This window comes from Strongylocentrotus purpuratus, unplaced genomic scaffold (genome assembly GCF_000002235.5).
Source record: "Strongylocentrotus purpuratus isolate Spur 01 unplaced genomic scaffold, Spur_5.0 spur5_scaffold_11, whole genome shotgun sequence".
Lineage (NCBI taxonomy): Eukaryota > Metazoa > Echinodermata > Echinoidea > Camarodonta > Strongylocentrotidae > Strongylocentrotus > Strongylocentrotus purpuratus.
The window spans coordinates 29,213,778-29,230,688 of NW_022145596.1; the positions used below are offsets into that span (position 1 = coordinate 29,213,778).

General features: G+C 39.6%; 1 protein-coding gene across 1 annotated transcript; it reads left to right on the forward strand.

Moving 5' to 3' along the window:
• Positions 1-6,372: 6,372 nt before the first annotated feature.
• On the forward strand, positions 6,373-16,893 carry LOC765152 (sulfotransferase 1C2). Its single transcript, XM_030981119.1, has 7 exons — positions 6,373-6,622; positions 7,580-7,768; positions 10,731-10,858; positions 12,329-12,599; positions 13,266-13,360; positions 14,593-14,776; positions 15,778-16,893. Exons 1-7 carry the CDS (start codon positions 6,607-6,609, stop codon positions 15,885-15,887), a joined length of 993 nt encoding a protein of 330 aa, XP_030836979.1. The 5' UTR covers positions 6,373-6,606; the 3' UTR covers positions 15,888-16,893.
• Positions 16,894-16,911: the final 18 nt, after the last annotated feature.

Consider the following 16,911-nt stretch of genomic DNA (forward strand, 5'->3'; position numbering starts at 1 on the left):
GCACATCCTAAACATGTTAAAATAATCAAATAAACTCTCAAATAATATGACTATAAAACCCCGCACATGGCATTTAAATACTGCGGCACCCGACGATGCTTAGATATCACCAGCCAACAAGGAGGACCCTTACGAAGACAACCAATTACAAGACCGGATATATATAATTACCCTTAGGACATCCGACCAATTAAGAGAGGAGTTATACCTTTAATTAATTATAACCAATGACAACGCATAATAGATAAGAGTGATTTGAACTAGTCACCGACAAAAATGGGAGGAGTCTATCTCTTCGCTAGAATGTCGCGTCCCAGGAAAAACAGTCTATTGTCTAACGTGTTATTGGAAATAAACACCTGTACATCTTGATGCAGGACAACGTGTTTATCAAAATGAACAATTTTATCTAATGCAAGAATTCAAAAGCACTCGGGTTGTTTACCCTTTCCCGGCATACTATTGGAAACATAATTAATGCCAAGTCAAACTAAAAAATCGTACAATTAATCAACCCAGCCCGGCTCTTCTAGGGCACTAGCGCCCCCTTTAGATCAAATGAGTTGCCCAAATCAGCGTACCACTACAAAAGCACTCGTGTACGCAGCGGCAGCGGAGCGATTTTCAAAGTTGGGCACCAAACAAAATAGGGCACCAACAACGGGAAATCTCAAAGAAAAACATAATCCATTTTTCTAGACATTAGTTTATTCCCCTACTGTGCCCTTCATTGTGATTACCTTATGAGGGATGATTTCTATATGGTTTCTCTTTATACACAACACAAGATATTGATTAAGCATCATACTTTGCAGTTGGGTGTGATGGTCTGAAAGTTCATTCGAATTTGTTTAATGATGAGAGGAAAAGGGGACACTTATCGAAAGGAATAAGAAACCTATTAGAAAAGAAAAGGAGCACGCATCAAAGTTATAAAAAAGGTGAATATCAGAGGTGAAAATGGGGCACTTCTTATACCTACAAAAAGAGACACCTACAAAAAGAGGCACTCACCAGAGATGAAAAAAAGCAAGTGACGTATGGCCTTGAGCCATAATGCATGGCCGTAAAGAGGATTTTTTCTGTCGGGGACCGGGGGAAATTCAATGAATTATTGAACATTTATTGCATTTTCTTTGTTTTATTTTTATTTGTGGAAACCGCCCCCTAGCCCTAGCCCTAGCCCTAGCCCCGCTGCGTACAGTCATGGTTCGGTGGCAAAGCAATGGCCTCGTAACTGTGAGGCCCCAGGATCAAAACCGTGTCGATGTGCTATATTAACGCCCTTTTGTGGGGAATTAATCCTCATTGCTGAGCATCCTCAGAAGAGTATTTCACGGCTTAGAGAAACAACATGGAGATGAGAAGTCCTACTTTCATGTACTGGGACCTAATCATGAGATATGAAACCCTCATTCTCATCTTCATCAGGGCGCACAGAGAAAAGAATTTCCCTTTGCATGTTGAAGTCTTGGAGGAACTCACACCACTGTTCTTTGCCTTGGATCATGTGAACTACTCGCGGTGGATGCCAGTCCACATCAGAGATATGAATACCTTGTCCGACAATATCATGGATGAGTTTGAGAAGTGACCTTATCCCTTGGGACACTCAACATACTATATTATGGATAGCATGTTGTAACAAGTCCTCTAAAAGAAAACACTCACTCAAACACTACTGTTTTACACATATTGACATTTTTGTAATTTAGGGGGTTGAAACAAAAGAGAAAGTTGTCCGGCAGTATGTCACAGTCACCTTACCAATGGCCAATTTGACTTTCCCATGTGTATAATGATGACAACTTTCAAAATTAATACCGTTCTTAGTTTTGTCCTATTTCATTCAAACTTAATTTCAACATTCTGCTGTTCGGATTTCTTTTGGATTTTTGGGGGCTTTTTTCAGAGTAGTTCACTTTTAAGTTTGATAAATACCTAAACAAGCGAAAAGAGAAAGCGACCGAGCGGTGGTTTACCAATGTTTCTTTTTCTTCACCAATCAAACAACCGCTTTTTATATTGATATATTCCCCATAATTTGCACGGGAGCACAGCATGCATCCGAGTTTTTAGCGTTTCTTTTAGATTTGTAAATATTCAACGCGCATAAGTATCGAAAAAAATGAATAAAAAGTGACAAGGAATTCTAGCAACGCATTCTAAAATCCGAAATTACCATGATCATAGATTAACATATCAGCAGGGAGAAAAACTGAAGTCTAGACTACTAAAAACCAACAAAACCCTTGGCCAATGTTCAAATGGTTATGTATACTCAAGATGTTTACTCAAGAGGTTTTTTTTCCTTTCATGAAATACACTGCAAATAATGCTCACAACGAACGGAGACACAGTGAATGCTATCCCCGTTCAGACTTCTAAAATACACCGTATGGCTATACGAAACTCATAGAAATATTCAATAAGTCATACAAAATTTTAAGATTTGTGAGGTCGCAGTACGAAAAAATTACATCTTAAAAAGACAAGAACAAAAATCCTTATACGGTTTTTAAACACAATCTTATCATGTAAAACTGAAAAGACCTTGAATAAGAAACATAATTGTATCAACTTTAAATGCAAGCTTGCGATCTTTGCGTGAAATTAAAGAAAAGGTTGATCTTTGTCCCTTTAAATTAGGAGCACATTTTATTGTGAAAGGAAAAGGGGCGCTTATCCAAATGAAAAAAGACACTTATTACAAAAGAAAAGGAGTACGTGTCAAAGTATAAAGGGGAATTATCATATGTGAAAATGGGGCACTTCTCGCTTCTGATAAGGAGCATTCACCAAAAGGACACTTATGAGAACGAGAAAAAGGACACTCATTACAAAGGAAAAGGGTTAATTATCAGAAGGAAAATGACACTTATTATAAAGGATAAGAGGTCACGTGATAAAATAAAAAGAGGCACTTATAAGAAATTGGGCATACAAAGGAAAAAAGGAACTGGTCAAAATATAAGGCTTTAAGGGGCACTTCTCCGATTTGAAAAGAGGCATTAATAAGTATACAAATAATACACAGCAGTGAGGGCATTAGTAAGAATTAGCCTACCCACACAAGGTACCTTTGGAAAATTCTAACCCGCCCGAGACGATAGCCGAGGGCGGGTTAGACCTTTTCAAAGGTACCGAGTGTGGGTAATGTTACTAATGCCCGAACAAAATGATGTGTATTATTTGTTTTAAAAAATTATGACGTGGATCCTTGTTATTTGATAAATCACCCTCATCTCAAGAATGAGATCTAGACTAGGTAAGACTGATATAGACCCTAGGTCTATTCTAGATCTAAGTTCTAACCTATGCTCAGTCTAGACTAGATTTTACTAGTAGACCTACTAGACTAGATCTAGAACTCGTTTTTTTTTTTTAATGTTTTGATCTTACTTTTTTAGTCTTACCTTTTAAATCAACATGATCATCCATCATAAACTTGTAAATAAATGCAACAGATCATAGAAAAACTTGAAATTGAAACTCCAACTTTAACAATGAACGTCTAGACTCGAGTCTACGTAGAACTTGAAGTAACTTAGATCCCGAACCAGCAAGGTAAAAATGTCTTTCCAAAGTGCAACTTCCAAACAGCGATAATGTACATGTAGAATTGTTTAAAAAGCTGAAATAGTCAAAGTCAAACTCAAGTCAAAGCCGAACATATGTACATGTAGATCTAGGCCTACACAAAGTCTTGTCTTGAACATTCCATTAATTATTATAAATGTTCACCACACAATCGTGGATTTGAAAAGTATTTGAAGTCGTTGTAAGGTCCTGGTGTACCTTCTCCTGCGAAAGTGAAAAAGATAGTTGTTGATGGGAATTCACATGAATATCTGCATTATCTGAGTCACGATCCGGAACTACTATTTCAAGCGGCTGTCTGGTCGTGTGCATGGAACAGGCGCGATTAGGCCTGCTTGGACCTGGTCCAGGATCTGGAACCGATTGAGTTGCACTAGGCAAATTGATGCTTCTTTTCTCGTAGAGATGACTCCCAAGATGTGAGGACATTTGTTTCTTCTGCCCGTGGCCACTCACTGATTGAATGTTTCGAGACTCGAAACCGGCTCTATCCAGAGTCGTGATGCATGTTGCTCTTAAGCAGTGGTTTGTGTACAACTTTGAGCATCCAACTTTCTGGGAAATTTGTTTCATCTTATTTCCCATTGTGTTTTTGCCAACTGGAGCATTGCAGTACCAGTTGTCACCATCTTCTGGCTTCTTTGCTTTTGGTTTCCGCCATAGAAAAGGGCAATCTTTGTTTAGCTTCGATACAAACAGCATGAAACTCTCAACTGGACACTTTGAACTTCCTGGAATTTCGTATATCACTCCGTTGTTCGTCACCTCATCATCACCATCCTCACGATTGTTCTTTGTCAATTGATCTCTTTTACTGATGCATCGAAGTCCGTCTTCATCTGTCTCAAGTCGAAAATCGTCTGGTTTAAGTTCTCGAAGATCTTCTCGACCACGACTATAAAAGTAGATCTATGTCATAAAATCGACGAAGACTTTGTTCTGTAATCCAGCTGGCGTGTCACAATCGAGCACCGATGAGTTTTGTATGATTCCATGTCACTAGCTGAGATCGCGGGTTTGTGCTTGGTGGAGCCTTTGCCTTCACCTGATCACTTGCATCGTTTTTTTGCTATACCACGATCCATCTTTGCGACGGAGACTTGAATAGAAAGTGCACGAAACGTTATCCAGTCGAAGCCTGTCGGTTTTGATTTCACCCAATTCAATTTGTTTCAGGCCCAAAAAGGCTTCAAATTTCGCAAAGCCAAACTTTATGCTCTTCTTGGTACTAGCAGAATCAGTCCCATTCAATAACTCTTGCATTTGTGCAGTTGAAAGAATTTCAAAAGTAAGCACTTTAAATGCAGCGGCAGCCATTCTCGCGAGTAAAAGTAAAACGATGAAATCTCAATGGTTACGATAGCAACAACAAGATGTGGTAATGACCGGTCATTACAAAAATTACGCGTTAGGCAAAATAAATGCCTGGTCACGTGTACGCTTTCAACCAAGCATTTGATTAGGATCTACGTCATCATTTTATAAAGGTGAATATACACTCATCAGAGGTGGTCAGGGGCACTTCATGTACCTGAAATAGAGCACTCATTTGAGATGAATAGGGACACATGTGAGAATGAAAAGGGGCACTTATTAGAGAATTTGTAGGGAAAGAAAAGGGGCATCTATCAGATTATGATAGAGGCATTTATCATAGGTGAGAGAAGGGGCATTTATTAAAAGGGGAAGGGCTCTTACAATAAAAGAAAAAGCGAATTTATCAGGAGTTAAAGGGCACTTATTAAAAAGAAGAAGGGGGCGCATGTCAAAATAAAGGGGGCACTTAGGGGTAAAACGAGGCACTCACCTCAGATGAAAAAAGGCACTTATCAGGAGGGGAAGAGGCACTTATTACAAAGGAAAGGGGGCCCTTATATCATTGGTAAAGGGTACTTATAAGAATTAGGAACGGGCACCTATTATAAATAAATAGGGCACTTTTCTGAAGTAAAGGGGTGCACTTTTCCTATGTAAAAAGGGGCTACTTGAAGAAGTTGGGGCACTCACCCCACCCCCCTTGGGTTCACGCCTTTGGTTCTTGTCTGATAGTCATATCGTACAAACATTTAGTGGGTGGGGCTCGTGAGCCGAAAATCGGCTACCTTTTTACGACTTTCTTCATACGATGTTGTTTTCTAGTTTGTCCGATCCTTTCGCTATGCAATGATTCTTTATACGACGTTTCGTTATATGAGTTTCGTATAATATAATTAACATGATTAGGGCACTTAATTTTTAAGTACTCCTACTTCTGAAAGTTTAAATGTAAAGGTTGTTGGTTTTCATGATGTTTTCCATCATCGTGGATGAATTTCGCCAGGCAATGTGAGAGGGCGTAGTTTCTGGTCCTCTCTTCGTAGTTTTGCTCTGTTGGATCGACGATAGCCTGTGGCGTTGTGTTTATAAAATTAATAATGTCAGTAAAATTTAAGTAGTTATTTTCTGTATTGTTATGTAGCTTGTTATTTTAAAGAATAAATAAAGGTTAAGTACCATGCTCTTAATTTGTAGAGGCTTGTGCCGGGGCTTGTGTTGATGCAACCATGTGATGACAGAATGGTCCTGTAGGTATTTCATATTGAATTTGAAATCTGTTTGGATCGAGCTTTTGTAGCAAGAATAGTTATTTCACTAGCTCGTTATTTGACGTTTCTTTAGGCCTATACAAGTTTATTTTCTAGTGTGCACGACCCTCTCGCAATACAACGATTCTTTGTCATGTTTATACTTTGTACGAGTTTCGTGTACCTTTCTTGTAGGCTGAACACGCACTGAGCTTTGATCTACTCCTACTGTAGAAATTCTGAACCCAAAGGTTAGAGTACCATGTTCTTATAAGGGCTTGCTTTGATGCAATCATGGACTACTATGATGCAATCATGTGAGGAAAGAAGGCGGACAAACAAGTGATGTTCCAAAGGTCCTGTTGGGACGTGAAAACGGGTTGGAGCTGTATAACGAGGAATCATTTTTCGCCAGTAAGAAGAGAAGGATCGGGATCCAAACATGGCTGGAACTAAAGGCAAGTAGCTTGATCGAGAGAATCATATTAGAGAGAGAATCAAAATGATTTAGTTTGACTCTGAATAACTCATCTCTAAGGTGAAGTGTGACAAGACAGTATAAGAAAGGACTCGTCTTTATGAAGAGTTAAGAATTAAGTTACAAATCAATTGCTACCCAATGCGATCCCTGGACGTTATTTTATTATGAAATTCGATTTTGATACTTATCTCATCTGGACTGTGATCCTAATTTCATCATGTGTTAGATACCACTTAAATTATGCCAATCTCAACCCAAGTTTGGTATGTCGATCTCATCTAAAGGTTGATATAAATTTCATCTTGAGTTTGATACTAATACCAACTTGATTTCGATATTTATCTCATCTTGACTTTGATGCCAATATTAAATCAGTCCTTTAGTTTGACACGATCTCTTTTTGAATTTAATCAGATCTTAACTGGAAACTAATACCAATACATTGGGTTTGATGTCAATCTAGACTCGAGTTTGATGTCGATCTGTTTGTTTGTTTGTTTTACCTTACTGCTAAGAAAGCATGTGTATGCTTGTACATGTAAGTAAACGATGCGTGGACTGATGGCTTTAAGACCTGTCTGAGGGACTTATATGGTAATGGGGATTAATTCCTTACCGTAGGGCTCTACCGCATCGACTTGGTTTCGAACCCGGGACCTCGATCCCGGTTACGAGACCACTACTCTACCACTGCGCTCTACCACTGACCCATTGCGCATCCTCATTTTGACTTTGATGCAAATGTTATCTTAAAGGTTAATGTCAATCCCTAATTCAACTCAAGTTTGTATTTATGATAATTATAATAATAGCAACAATAGCAAATTCTTGTGAACGATTAATCACCAATTCTCTAGTAATGATGACGGTAATAATCAAATTATAAATAATTACAATGATTCATTGCTAACAATAATGTAATGCATTTTTTTAGAACCTGTCCGGTCTTGGACCGGGGAGATGTCATCCCTCCTCGCCGAGGCTCCGGCACATGTTGCCAAAACTTGCTACGAGTACGATAACATAATCACGAGCTTTTTCTTTACCAAGAAGTGTATTGAGCAGACCAAGAATTTCAAACTCCGATCGGATGACGTGTTTATTATCACTTATCCAAAGACAGGTGGGTAACCTAAAGCTCCTCTTAAGCAGGGCTCCCACTTAGCCGAGTTAGAGCCACGAGTTGTGGCGAGCTGGCTCGATCGTATGGCAAGCAGTTTTATCATTAAAACATATTTCTTGATATCACGAAATCGAATTCTTGATATCAAGAATTACCATTGCTTTACAACGTAAAATTATTTTTTGATATCAAGAAATATGTTTTGATGATAAAACGGCTTGCCATAAGATCGAGCCAGCTCGCCACAACTCAAGGCTCCAACTCGGCCAAATGGGAGCCCTGCTTACACTTTCCTGAACTAGGTAACATTGATTACGAGTTGAGTGCGAACTGAGTACGAGTGGGTTACGACGTGACTACTTATTGAAAGCCTAGTAACGAACAACTCGTACAGAACTCAGGACAGCTAGGCGAAAAAAATCGTAGTATATTTTATATGCTCTAAATGCCCCCAAGTCGGTACGAGTTACTAATTTGTACGAGTTCACTGGCTGTATTCCATTTAAAGTTCAGTTCCCAGTTCAGGCGCGGATCCAGGGGGCCGAGCGGGCCTTGCCCCCCCCCCCCCCCCTCGCAAAAACCAATAGAGAAGAAAAGAAAGGAAAAGAAATAAGGAAAAAGGGAGATAAAGTGAAGGAAAAAAAAGGAAGAAGAAAAGAAAAGAAGTGGGATATCAGTTGTAATTTTCCCGGCAACAAGTTGTGGATCGGGGGGCACCAAGGCCCTTGCCGCCCCCGCCCCTGCCAAAAAAAGAGAGAATGAAGGAAAAGGGAAAAAGGAGAGCTAAAACGGAGCCCCCAAAAAGGTGAAAAGAAGGGGAGATCAGTTGTGATTTGGTGTAGATCGGGTTAGGGGCCAAGTGGCTAACTGATGGGACCACCCCCCAAAAAAATTCAAACGTGGTGTGTTTCTAATTCGATACCGGTGATTTACAAATGTTGCTGAAATTACATAACATGTCAGGGCCCACGGAACGGCGGGGGCTCGTGGGCCTCTAGCCCCCCCCCCAAACTTTTTCTGTAAAAGTATATTAATTGAAAAATAGAAAGAAAGAGAGAAAGAAAGAAAGAATAATGATCTGCTAGGGTCACAACATGATGAGGTATCAAAATATGCTCATCTGACCGTGATTAAATGCCTACAACCCCCGGAGCTTCCGGGGGCTTTGCTCAATGGGTTCCACCTAAGGCCCTAAGGCGGGCCCCTGGATGCTCATATGACGATCATTTAATGCCTAAAACCTTTGAGCTTTCGACTCCTTGGACCCCATGCCAATTAGTGTCCTACCAGTGTCATAATTTATATAAGGTATCAAAATATGCTCATCTGAGGGTAGTTAAACGCCTGAAACCCCTGAGCATCCCGGGGCTCTGCCTCTGGACCCAACCAATGGCCCTAAGGCAGGCCCCTGGATGCTCATCTGATCGTTCTTTATCGCCTAAATCCCCTGAGCTTCCGGGGGCTCCGCCCCCTCGGCCCCACTCCAATTAGTGATATGCATTGTCACAAATAAGTTATCAAAATATGCTCATCTGACCGCAATTAAATGCCTAAAACCCCTGAGCTTCCAGCGGCTCTGCCCCTGGACCCCACCTAGGGCCCGTAGAGGGGCCCTAGATGCTCATCTCACGGTAATTTATTGCTTTAAACCCCTGAGCTTCCTGGGGCTCCTCCCCATAGAAAAAAAAAGAAGCGAGAAAGAAGAAAGGAAGAGGACGGAGTCGAGAACGGTACAACGAATCGTCTTCTTTCTTTAATAATTTAATGAAACGTCAAAAGGATTTAGACAAGGATTAAGAGTCGAGAACGGTACAACGAATCGTCTTCTTTCTCTAATAATTTAATGAAACGTCAAAGCTACCGCGCTTCGCGTGGGAGGGGGTGGGGGGAACTAAATTCAGACAAGGATTAAGAGTCGAGAATGGTACAACGAATCGTCTTCTTTCTCTAATAATTTAATGAAACGTCAAAGCTTCCGCGCTTCGCGCGGGAGGAATGGGGTAGGGGGGGGGGGGACTGAATTCAGACAAGGATTAAGAGTCGAGAATGGTACAACGAATCGTCTTCTTTCTTTAATGATTTAATGAAAATTCCCCCTCCCTGCACCCACCCTCTAGGGAGCGCGCTTCGCGTGCTCGTTACTGCCCCCCATAAATAAAATCCTGGCTACGCGCTTGAGAGGATAATAACCCAAATAGCAAGCCCATGTGGGACCCACATGGATCCCATATTCTCTGAAATGTTATCTTTATTGAGAGTGACTTGAACAAGTTAATAACTTGGAAGGGAGGGGTGCAACCTGCCACACGCTTCTACCTCTTGGTTGCTTTGATCCATTGCCGAAAACATTTGCACCTATCATCCCCCCAACCACGGATACAAATCGACACCCCTGCCCATACCCCTGAGCTTTCGGGGGCTCTGCCCCTAGACCCCACTTTAATTTACGCTACGCTCTACTTGCGGGGCCTTCATGTAAGATAGGGGTGATGTTGATATTTGTCTGCTGTATGGTCACCATTACGTACCAATATTTGGCTCGCATAATTTCAAATTTGGGCCCCCCCCCCCCCCCCCCCCCTAAGAAATTCTGGATCCACGACTGTCCCATTTTCCATACATCAACTGTGTACGAATCCTCTCCTTTGTCTGTCTGTATGTCTGTCCCAAGTGGAAAAGGATATAATCGGTCGTCATAGCTCATAAAGTATCATGTTCTAACAGCGCAAAACGTGACAATTTTTACATGAAGACATAAATTTTCTTTGAATTTGTAAAAGTCACTTCATATAGAAAATTTATGGTGAGTCTTGAATTATTAAAAGTCTCGCCATTAGATTTTTGCAATGGTTATTCTTGGTTATCATAATCTGCAAGTGCTGTATTTATATTGTAAGTGCTTTGATAGAGAAAAAATAAAATTCATGAAATGGTACACATTCATTTGTTTCAATGATACCAGGAACCACGTGGGCTCAACAGATCATGATGCTGGTGCAAGTTGAAGCAGATCTGTCCTTCTTCGAAGGGAAGCATATCTCCAAGTTGGTTCCATTCTTGGAATGTCCTGATGTACCTGATGCTGGGGTGGTAAATATAAGCATCATGCCGAATACACATGGGGCGTCATTGCTACCGTCAATTAAAGGTACTATGTCCCATTTGCAGGCCAACAAAATGAAAAGGTTAAATTCCAACGGCATTTGACAGGTATTACTAATTTAGAACTTCCCTAAAAAAAAAAGGGGGGGGGGGCTTGAAAATGTCTTGAAGCGGGAAATAAAGATTATTAGTTGTCGAATCGATTTAAAGCCCAAGTCCACTCCAAAAATAACTTACTTTCAATAGAACCAGAAAAATCAGACAAACCAATCAAAAAAAGTTTGAGCAAAATCGGATAACTAATAAGGAAGTTATGAATTTTTAATGACATGAAAAACTTTGAAAATCACTACACATATTGACAACTCACTCATGAGTCTGTGACGTATGGTCTTCACTATCTACTAATTATTTTCTTTATATTGATAATATAAATTTCCTATTTTCCCCCTAAGAATCTTATTTCTTCAACCCAGCATCCAAGTTTAATGAAAAATAATATGTTTTTGTGTGGATGCACAAATAAAGAGTAATTTTTGTCCAGTTAAATCATGAAAAATCGAATTTTGATTTACTATTTATATAAAAATCAATAATTATGAAATACAATATTCAGAAAATAGCATCAATTCTTCAAAATTCATAAAAGTTTTTGAGAAATGTCATGCACGCAATATGATACAAATCATATAACCTGGGCAAAGGCATGGGGAAATCAAGTTTTTTTTTAGATAAAAAGGGAAATTAATGGTATTAAACTATATAAAGCAATTGATAAGTTGTGAGGACATGACGTCACAAACTGATAACCATCTTGACAATTTGTGTTGTGATTCTCATTGTTCCATGGTTTTACATACTTTTTCAAAAATTCATAACTTTCTTATTGGTTATCCGATTTTGCTCAAACTTTTTTTGATTGGTTTGTCTGATTTTTCTGCTTTTATTGAAAGTAAGTTATTTTTATTTAACGAAATAGAATGCCTTTATGTGCGCCGGGTTTAACTCGTATGTACGGCGGATCTAGGAATCAATGACGATGGGCGTATCAGGACAGTTACCCCCTTGGCAATTACCCAAGAAAAATAGAAAAAATGAGGAATTTTGGACGAGAAAGTTCGGATGAGTGTCGTAGCGCCAAGTACAGGTATTGTTAGAAAAGATAAGATTTCAGCTTGGATTTAAAGGTCTATAAGGAAGCTATGATTCTCAAATTAAATGGTAAATGATTCCGAAGACAAGGTGCTGCAGATGAAAAAGCCCTTTCACCACAGGCTACTCGTGTCTTTGGGATCTTGTAGGCATAACAAGGTTTTGTAAATAGCTCTAAATACTTAACCTTGAAGCTCTCGAACAAAAGAGTAGGCCGCCTACTTTGCTAAAATGAGGACATGTTAACGTTTAAGTGTTTTTCTCCTTAATATTAATAGACTTTGGTTTGAAATCCCATTCTTTTAGTACAAGACGGAGGCAGAGTTAAACACGGCACCAACAATTGCTGAAGCTGCAGACGCAATGCCAACCGATACACCCAGAATACTGAAAACACACGTGGTCCAAAGATGGCTTCCTGAGGGACTCAAAGATGATCCCCAGGCCAAGGTTGTGTACGTGGCTAGGAACCCGAAGGATACGGCTGTTTCCTACTACCACTTCTGCCTGCTATTCAAAGATCTTCCACACTACACGTCGTGGGACGAGTTCTTTGAAGAGTTCATTGCCGATAGAGGTAGATCTCTCTGAATTGGATACGACTTGGGATTAACCTTGATAAGCAACTCTGCATTTATGTGTTTGTTTCCTCTCCGCAATACTGGTTTACCATCTTATTTCCCTCCTTTGTCACTTACTGGTTATGTATGTATTCCTTTTGTATTTTATAATGTACATTTTTGTATATGCATGTTTTTTTAAAACTTGAATGTATAGAAATAAATGAAATGAAATATATACCAACAATGTTCTATCATGTAGGAATATGCAATTGACGTATATCACGGGTAGATCGACGATCGTGAATGTGCGAGATGTTATGCTATTCATTAATACTCTTATATAAGAAGTATCAAACAATGAATATATATGTACGTCATTTAATGCTAATACATTGCTATACGAAATGTAAGATAAGTATGTTAGATAAGATAATCATTGCGTTAGTCACGGTGATATAGGTTCCAGTGGGCCAGTGGCAGTGGTTTAAGGGATTCTCCAGGTGATGTAGGCTATTAAATGGGGCCATCCAAGTCGACCGACAGCCCACAAGACCTGTCTGGTGGGCTACCGGTATATTGGGATGTCGGTCTCTGAGGCTCTAGCTCAGCTAAATTTTGGAATGGTCATTCGTTATTGTGAATTAAACTGTACAATTCTGTCTTCTCCATATCTCATCCAGTTCCTAACGGTTCTTGGTTTGACCACACCCTTTACTGGTGGAAGCTCAGGAATCATTCGAATGTTCTGTTCCTTACCTATGAAGACATGAAACAGGTAAGATATAAACGTTCTGTGTCAAACAGGCGCGGATCCAGGATTTTTTAGGGGAGGGGGCCCAACTTTTTTGTTGTTTTTGCTCCCGACAATTTGAAAATCGCGCCAGCCGAAAAGTCGCTCTGGGGGGGGGGGGGGGAGGGGGGGAGTGAGCACATTTATTTTTTGGCCGGTAAATTTCAAATATTTCGTATAGCACCTAAGGCCATTCCATGGTAGCTGCGACCATGAAACTCTCAGAATATGCAGTTCTGATTTATAATTTCTACACAGGATTAGCAAATCGGTCGATTCAGAAACATTGTTTTAAAGCTAAAGTAATATCAGTCTTGAAAGGGCGCTTTATAACATAAAGAGTTTATTATTTACAATTTCATCGCTTTAGGCTCGATTTCAACCGCGACAACGATCATTGAATATTGTAAAATTGCATATGCTTCCAATATGTTCTTTTGAACCAAATTCATGACCCCATACCAAAACTTTGTGTCACCTTTAAGAGGGGTGCATATATATATACTTGCACAGGGTAGAGTTACAAGAAAAAAGTTTGTCCATGGGGTCAAAAGGAGTCGGGGCACCTAAATACGACAACAAAAACAGAACAAAATATTTTTCATTGGAATCCTGTGGAATGAACCCACAATTATTAATCAAATCAGAGTTTTTTGTTTTTGTCAGAATTTCTTTACAAAAGATTATGAAAATGACGATGAATACAATGATGCATTAGTTTTTTTTTTTAATGAATCTTTCATCCATATATCTTAGGGAACTTCCTTGGTTGCATGGCCAAAACAATAAACGACAGTAGAAACGTCGAAAAAGATGACAGAGCTTTCTCTTTTTTTTCAGAATTTCTTTACAAAAGATTATGAAAATGACGATGGATACAATGATGCATAAATAAAATGAATGTTTCATCCATATATCTTAGGGAACTTCCTTGGTTTCATGGCCAAACAATAAACGACAGTAGAAACGTCGAAAAAGATGACAGAGCTTTCTCTTTTTTTTCAGAATTTCTTTACAAAAGATTATGAAAATGACGATGGATACAATGATGCATTAATAAAATGAATGTTTCATCCATATATCTTAGGGAACTTCCTTGGTTTCATGGCCAAACAATAAACGACAGTAGAAACGTCGAAAAAGATGACAGATAGCTATTTTGATACTGATGTTCAAACATACTTACTTCGCTACGCATACTTTCTTAATTGTGATAGGACTCGAGGAAAGCCGTAGTTCTGATCGCCGAGTTCATGGGAAAATCTTTATCAGACGACATCATTGACCGTATCGTCGATGCGTCAAGTTTCAAATTCATGAAAAAGAATAAAAGCACGAACCCCGACGTCGCTTACGAGAAAGAAATGGACAACAAAAACAAGAAATCATTCATGCGGAAAGGTAAAGCTTCTGGTGCAGGTCTACGCTCTGTAATCCTCTGTTCCATTGTCTTATATCATATTGGTCCTGTGGCATATTGCTTTACCTTCCAATTGGTCCTATGTTAAACTGTTCAAGTATCCCATTGGTCCTTCGTTTCATGGGCTGTGTGACACATTGGTCCTTCGTCCGGTTGGAACTATGTCTCACTGGTTCTCCTCATCATGGGTCCGTCGTCACATAATGTCCAATGTCCCATTGGTCGTTTGTCCAATGAGTCCTATGTCACATTGGTCCTTCCTCATAATGGGTCCTATATATCACATTCGACTTCTGTCCAATGTTGTCCTTTGTCACAATAATTATCCGTACCATTGATCATATGAATTTTTTGTCTTTGACTCCCTGGTCCTCAGTCCTATTGGTCCAATGTCAAATTGGTGTACGTCCCACATGCCTCGATAGTCCTTTGTTCCATAGGTCGCATTGAATATGGACCTATGTCCCTTTGGTCATGTGTCTCTTTGATCCTCTGTCCAGTTGCTCGTGTATCCCGCTATGCCCTGTTTCATTGGACCCTCCATCCCTTTGTTCCAATGTCAGTCAAATAGGGTCTTCGTCCCATTAACCCCTATGTCACGTTATAGGTTATGTAAATGAAGGTTTAAATAATGGGCTATTATGTAAACCTCCTTTGTGAATTCGGGCCTTTGACTCTCTCTCCCATTCTTCCTATGGTACATTTGTGGTATCAATATTCCCATGAGAGGATGAAGCTCCCTTAGCCTATCCCCCTCCCCCTGCGTACACCTTAGTGCCAGTCGGTATCGCTATATCAAAAATTAGCCTATCCATTTACTCAGTCGTTATCTCACATTTGAACCTCCGAACGTTGGTAAAAATCTATATGCGTTGATTTAGCAGAAACATTTGGAATTATTTTATCACAATTTTGGCGACTTCTAGACGTTTAATTTCTTGTCGTATGAGTGTAAACTTTCTTCTTTTTATTTTCTTTGTAGGGGTGGTCGGAGATTGGAAGAATTACTTCTCAGAAGATCAGAATCGTCGATTTGATCAACTCTACCAAGAAAAGATGGCAGGATCTGGACTCGAATTAAGATTTGAATAATCACGATCAGAGATGGTGATCCCGGGAAGCCCTCCTCCGGAAACTGTAAAGGAAAACTAATGACAAAGGGGGTAGCACATAAGGCTAAATGCGACAGCATACCTTACGTTCTAAAAGGCCCAATACACTCTAAAAAAATATTGGGCGCCCAATTTTTACCCAACATGAGGGCGATTATGTGTACAACCAACTGTTGGGTAAAAAGAAAATACCCAACTGTTAACCAACAAAAATTTACCCAATCAGAAATTCACCCAATTCTCACCATAATGTGTAGCATATATTAGACACTAGTGGGGCAATTAAGTTGGATAAAATATTATATGCAAAAGGACATTAGTGCCGCGGAGGGACTAGAACCGCGGACCTTGTGATCTACAGTCGTGTGACATATCCACTCGACCACGACACCTCTAATATAAGAATATAACATTATTGTTGTATAATAATGTTGCCTGACTTACGTTTGCCCAGTTACATCTGCCCAACTTATATTGAACATGTAATTGGGTAAATACATGTAGTGAATGGTTGGGAGAAAATAACCCAAATGTTGGACAAAAATGGCCCGACCCTAATTTGCCTAATAACATTACCCAATTATTTCATCGGTTACTACATGGTTGGTAAGAAATAACCCAATTGTTGGGCTACATTTGCCCAACATCGATTTGCCAAGTAACACCTACCCAACCTTTTTTTACCTTTCGTGAGGTAACTTCATATAGTAAATGATTGGGAGAAAATAGCCCAGTTATCGGACAAGATATGCCCAACTTCGATTTACCCAGTAACATCTGCCCAACTTTTTTAACAGTGTAGAAGGCAAAATTCCACTATTCACGAATGGCAAACACGGTCCCTGATCATGAATTCATCTTAACATCACTTTCTCATTCTGTCTAAATTCATTATTGCGCTTCGATTCACACATAATTGGCAAGGCATTAATTTACATTTGCCACTCTCCACCCAGGTGAAGTAAATGGGAACCCGGTAGGAAGAAATTCCTTGAATGCTTTAG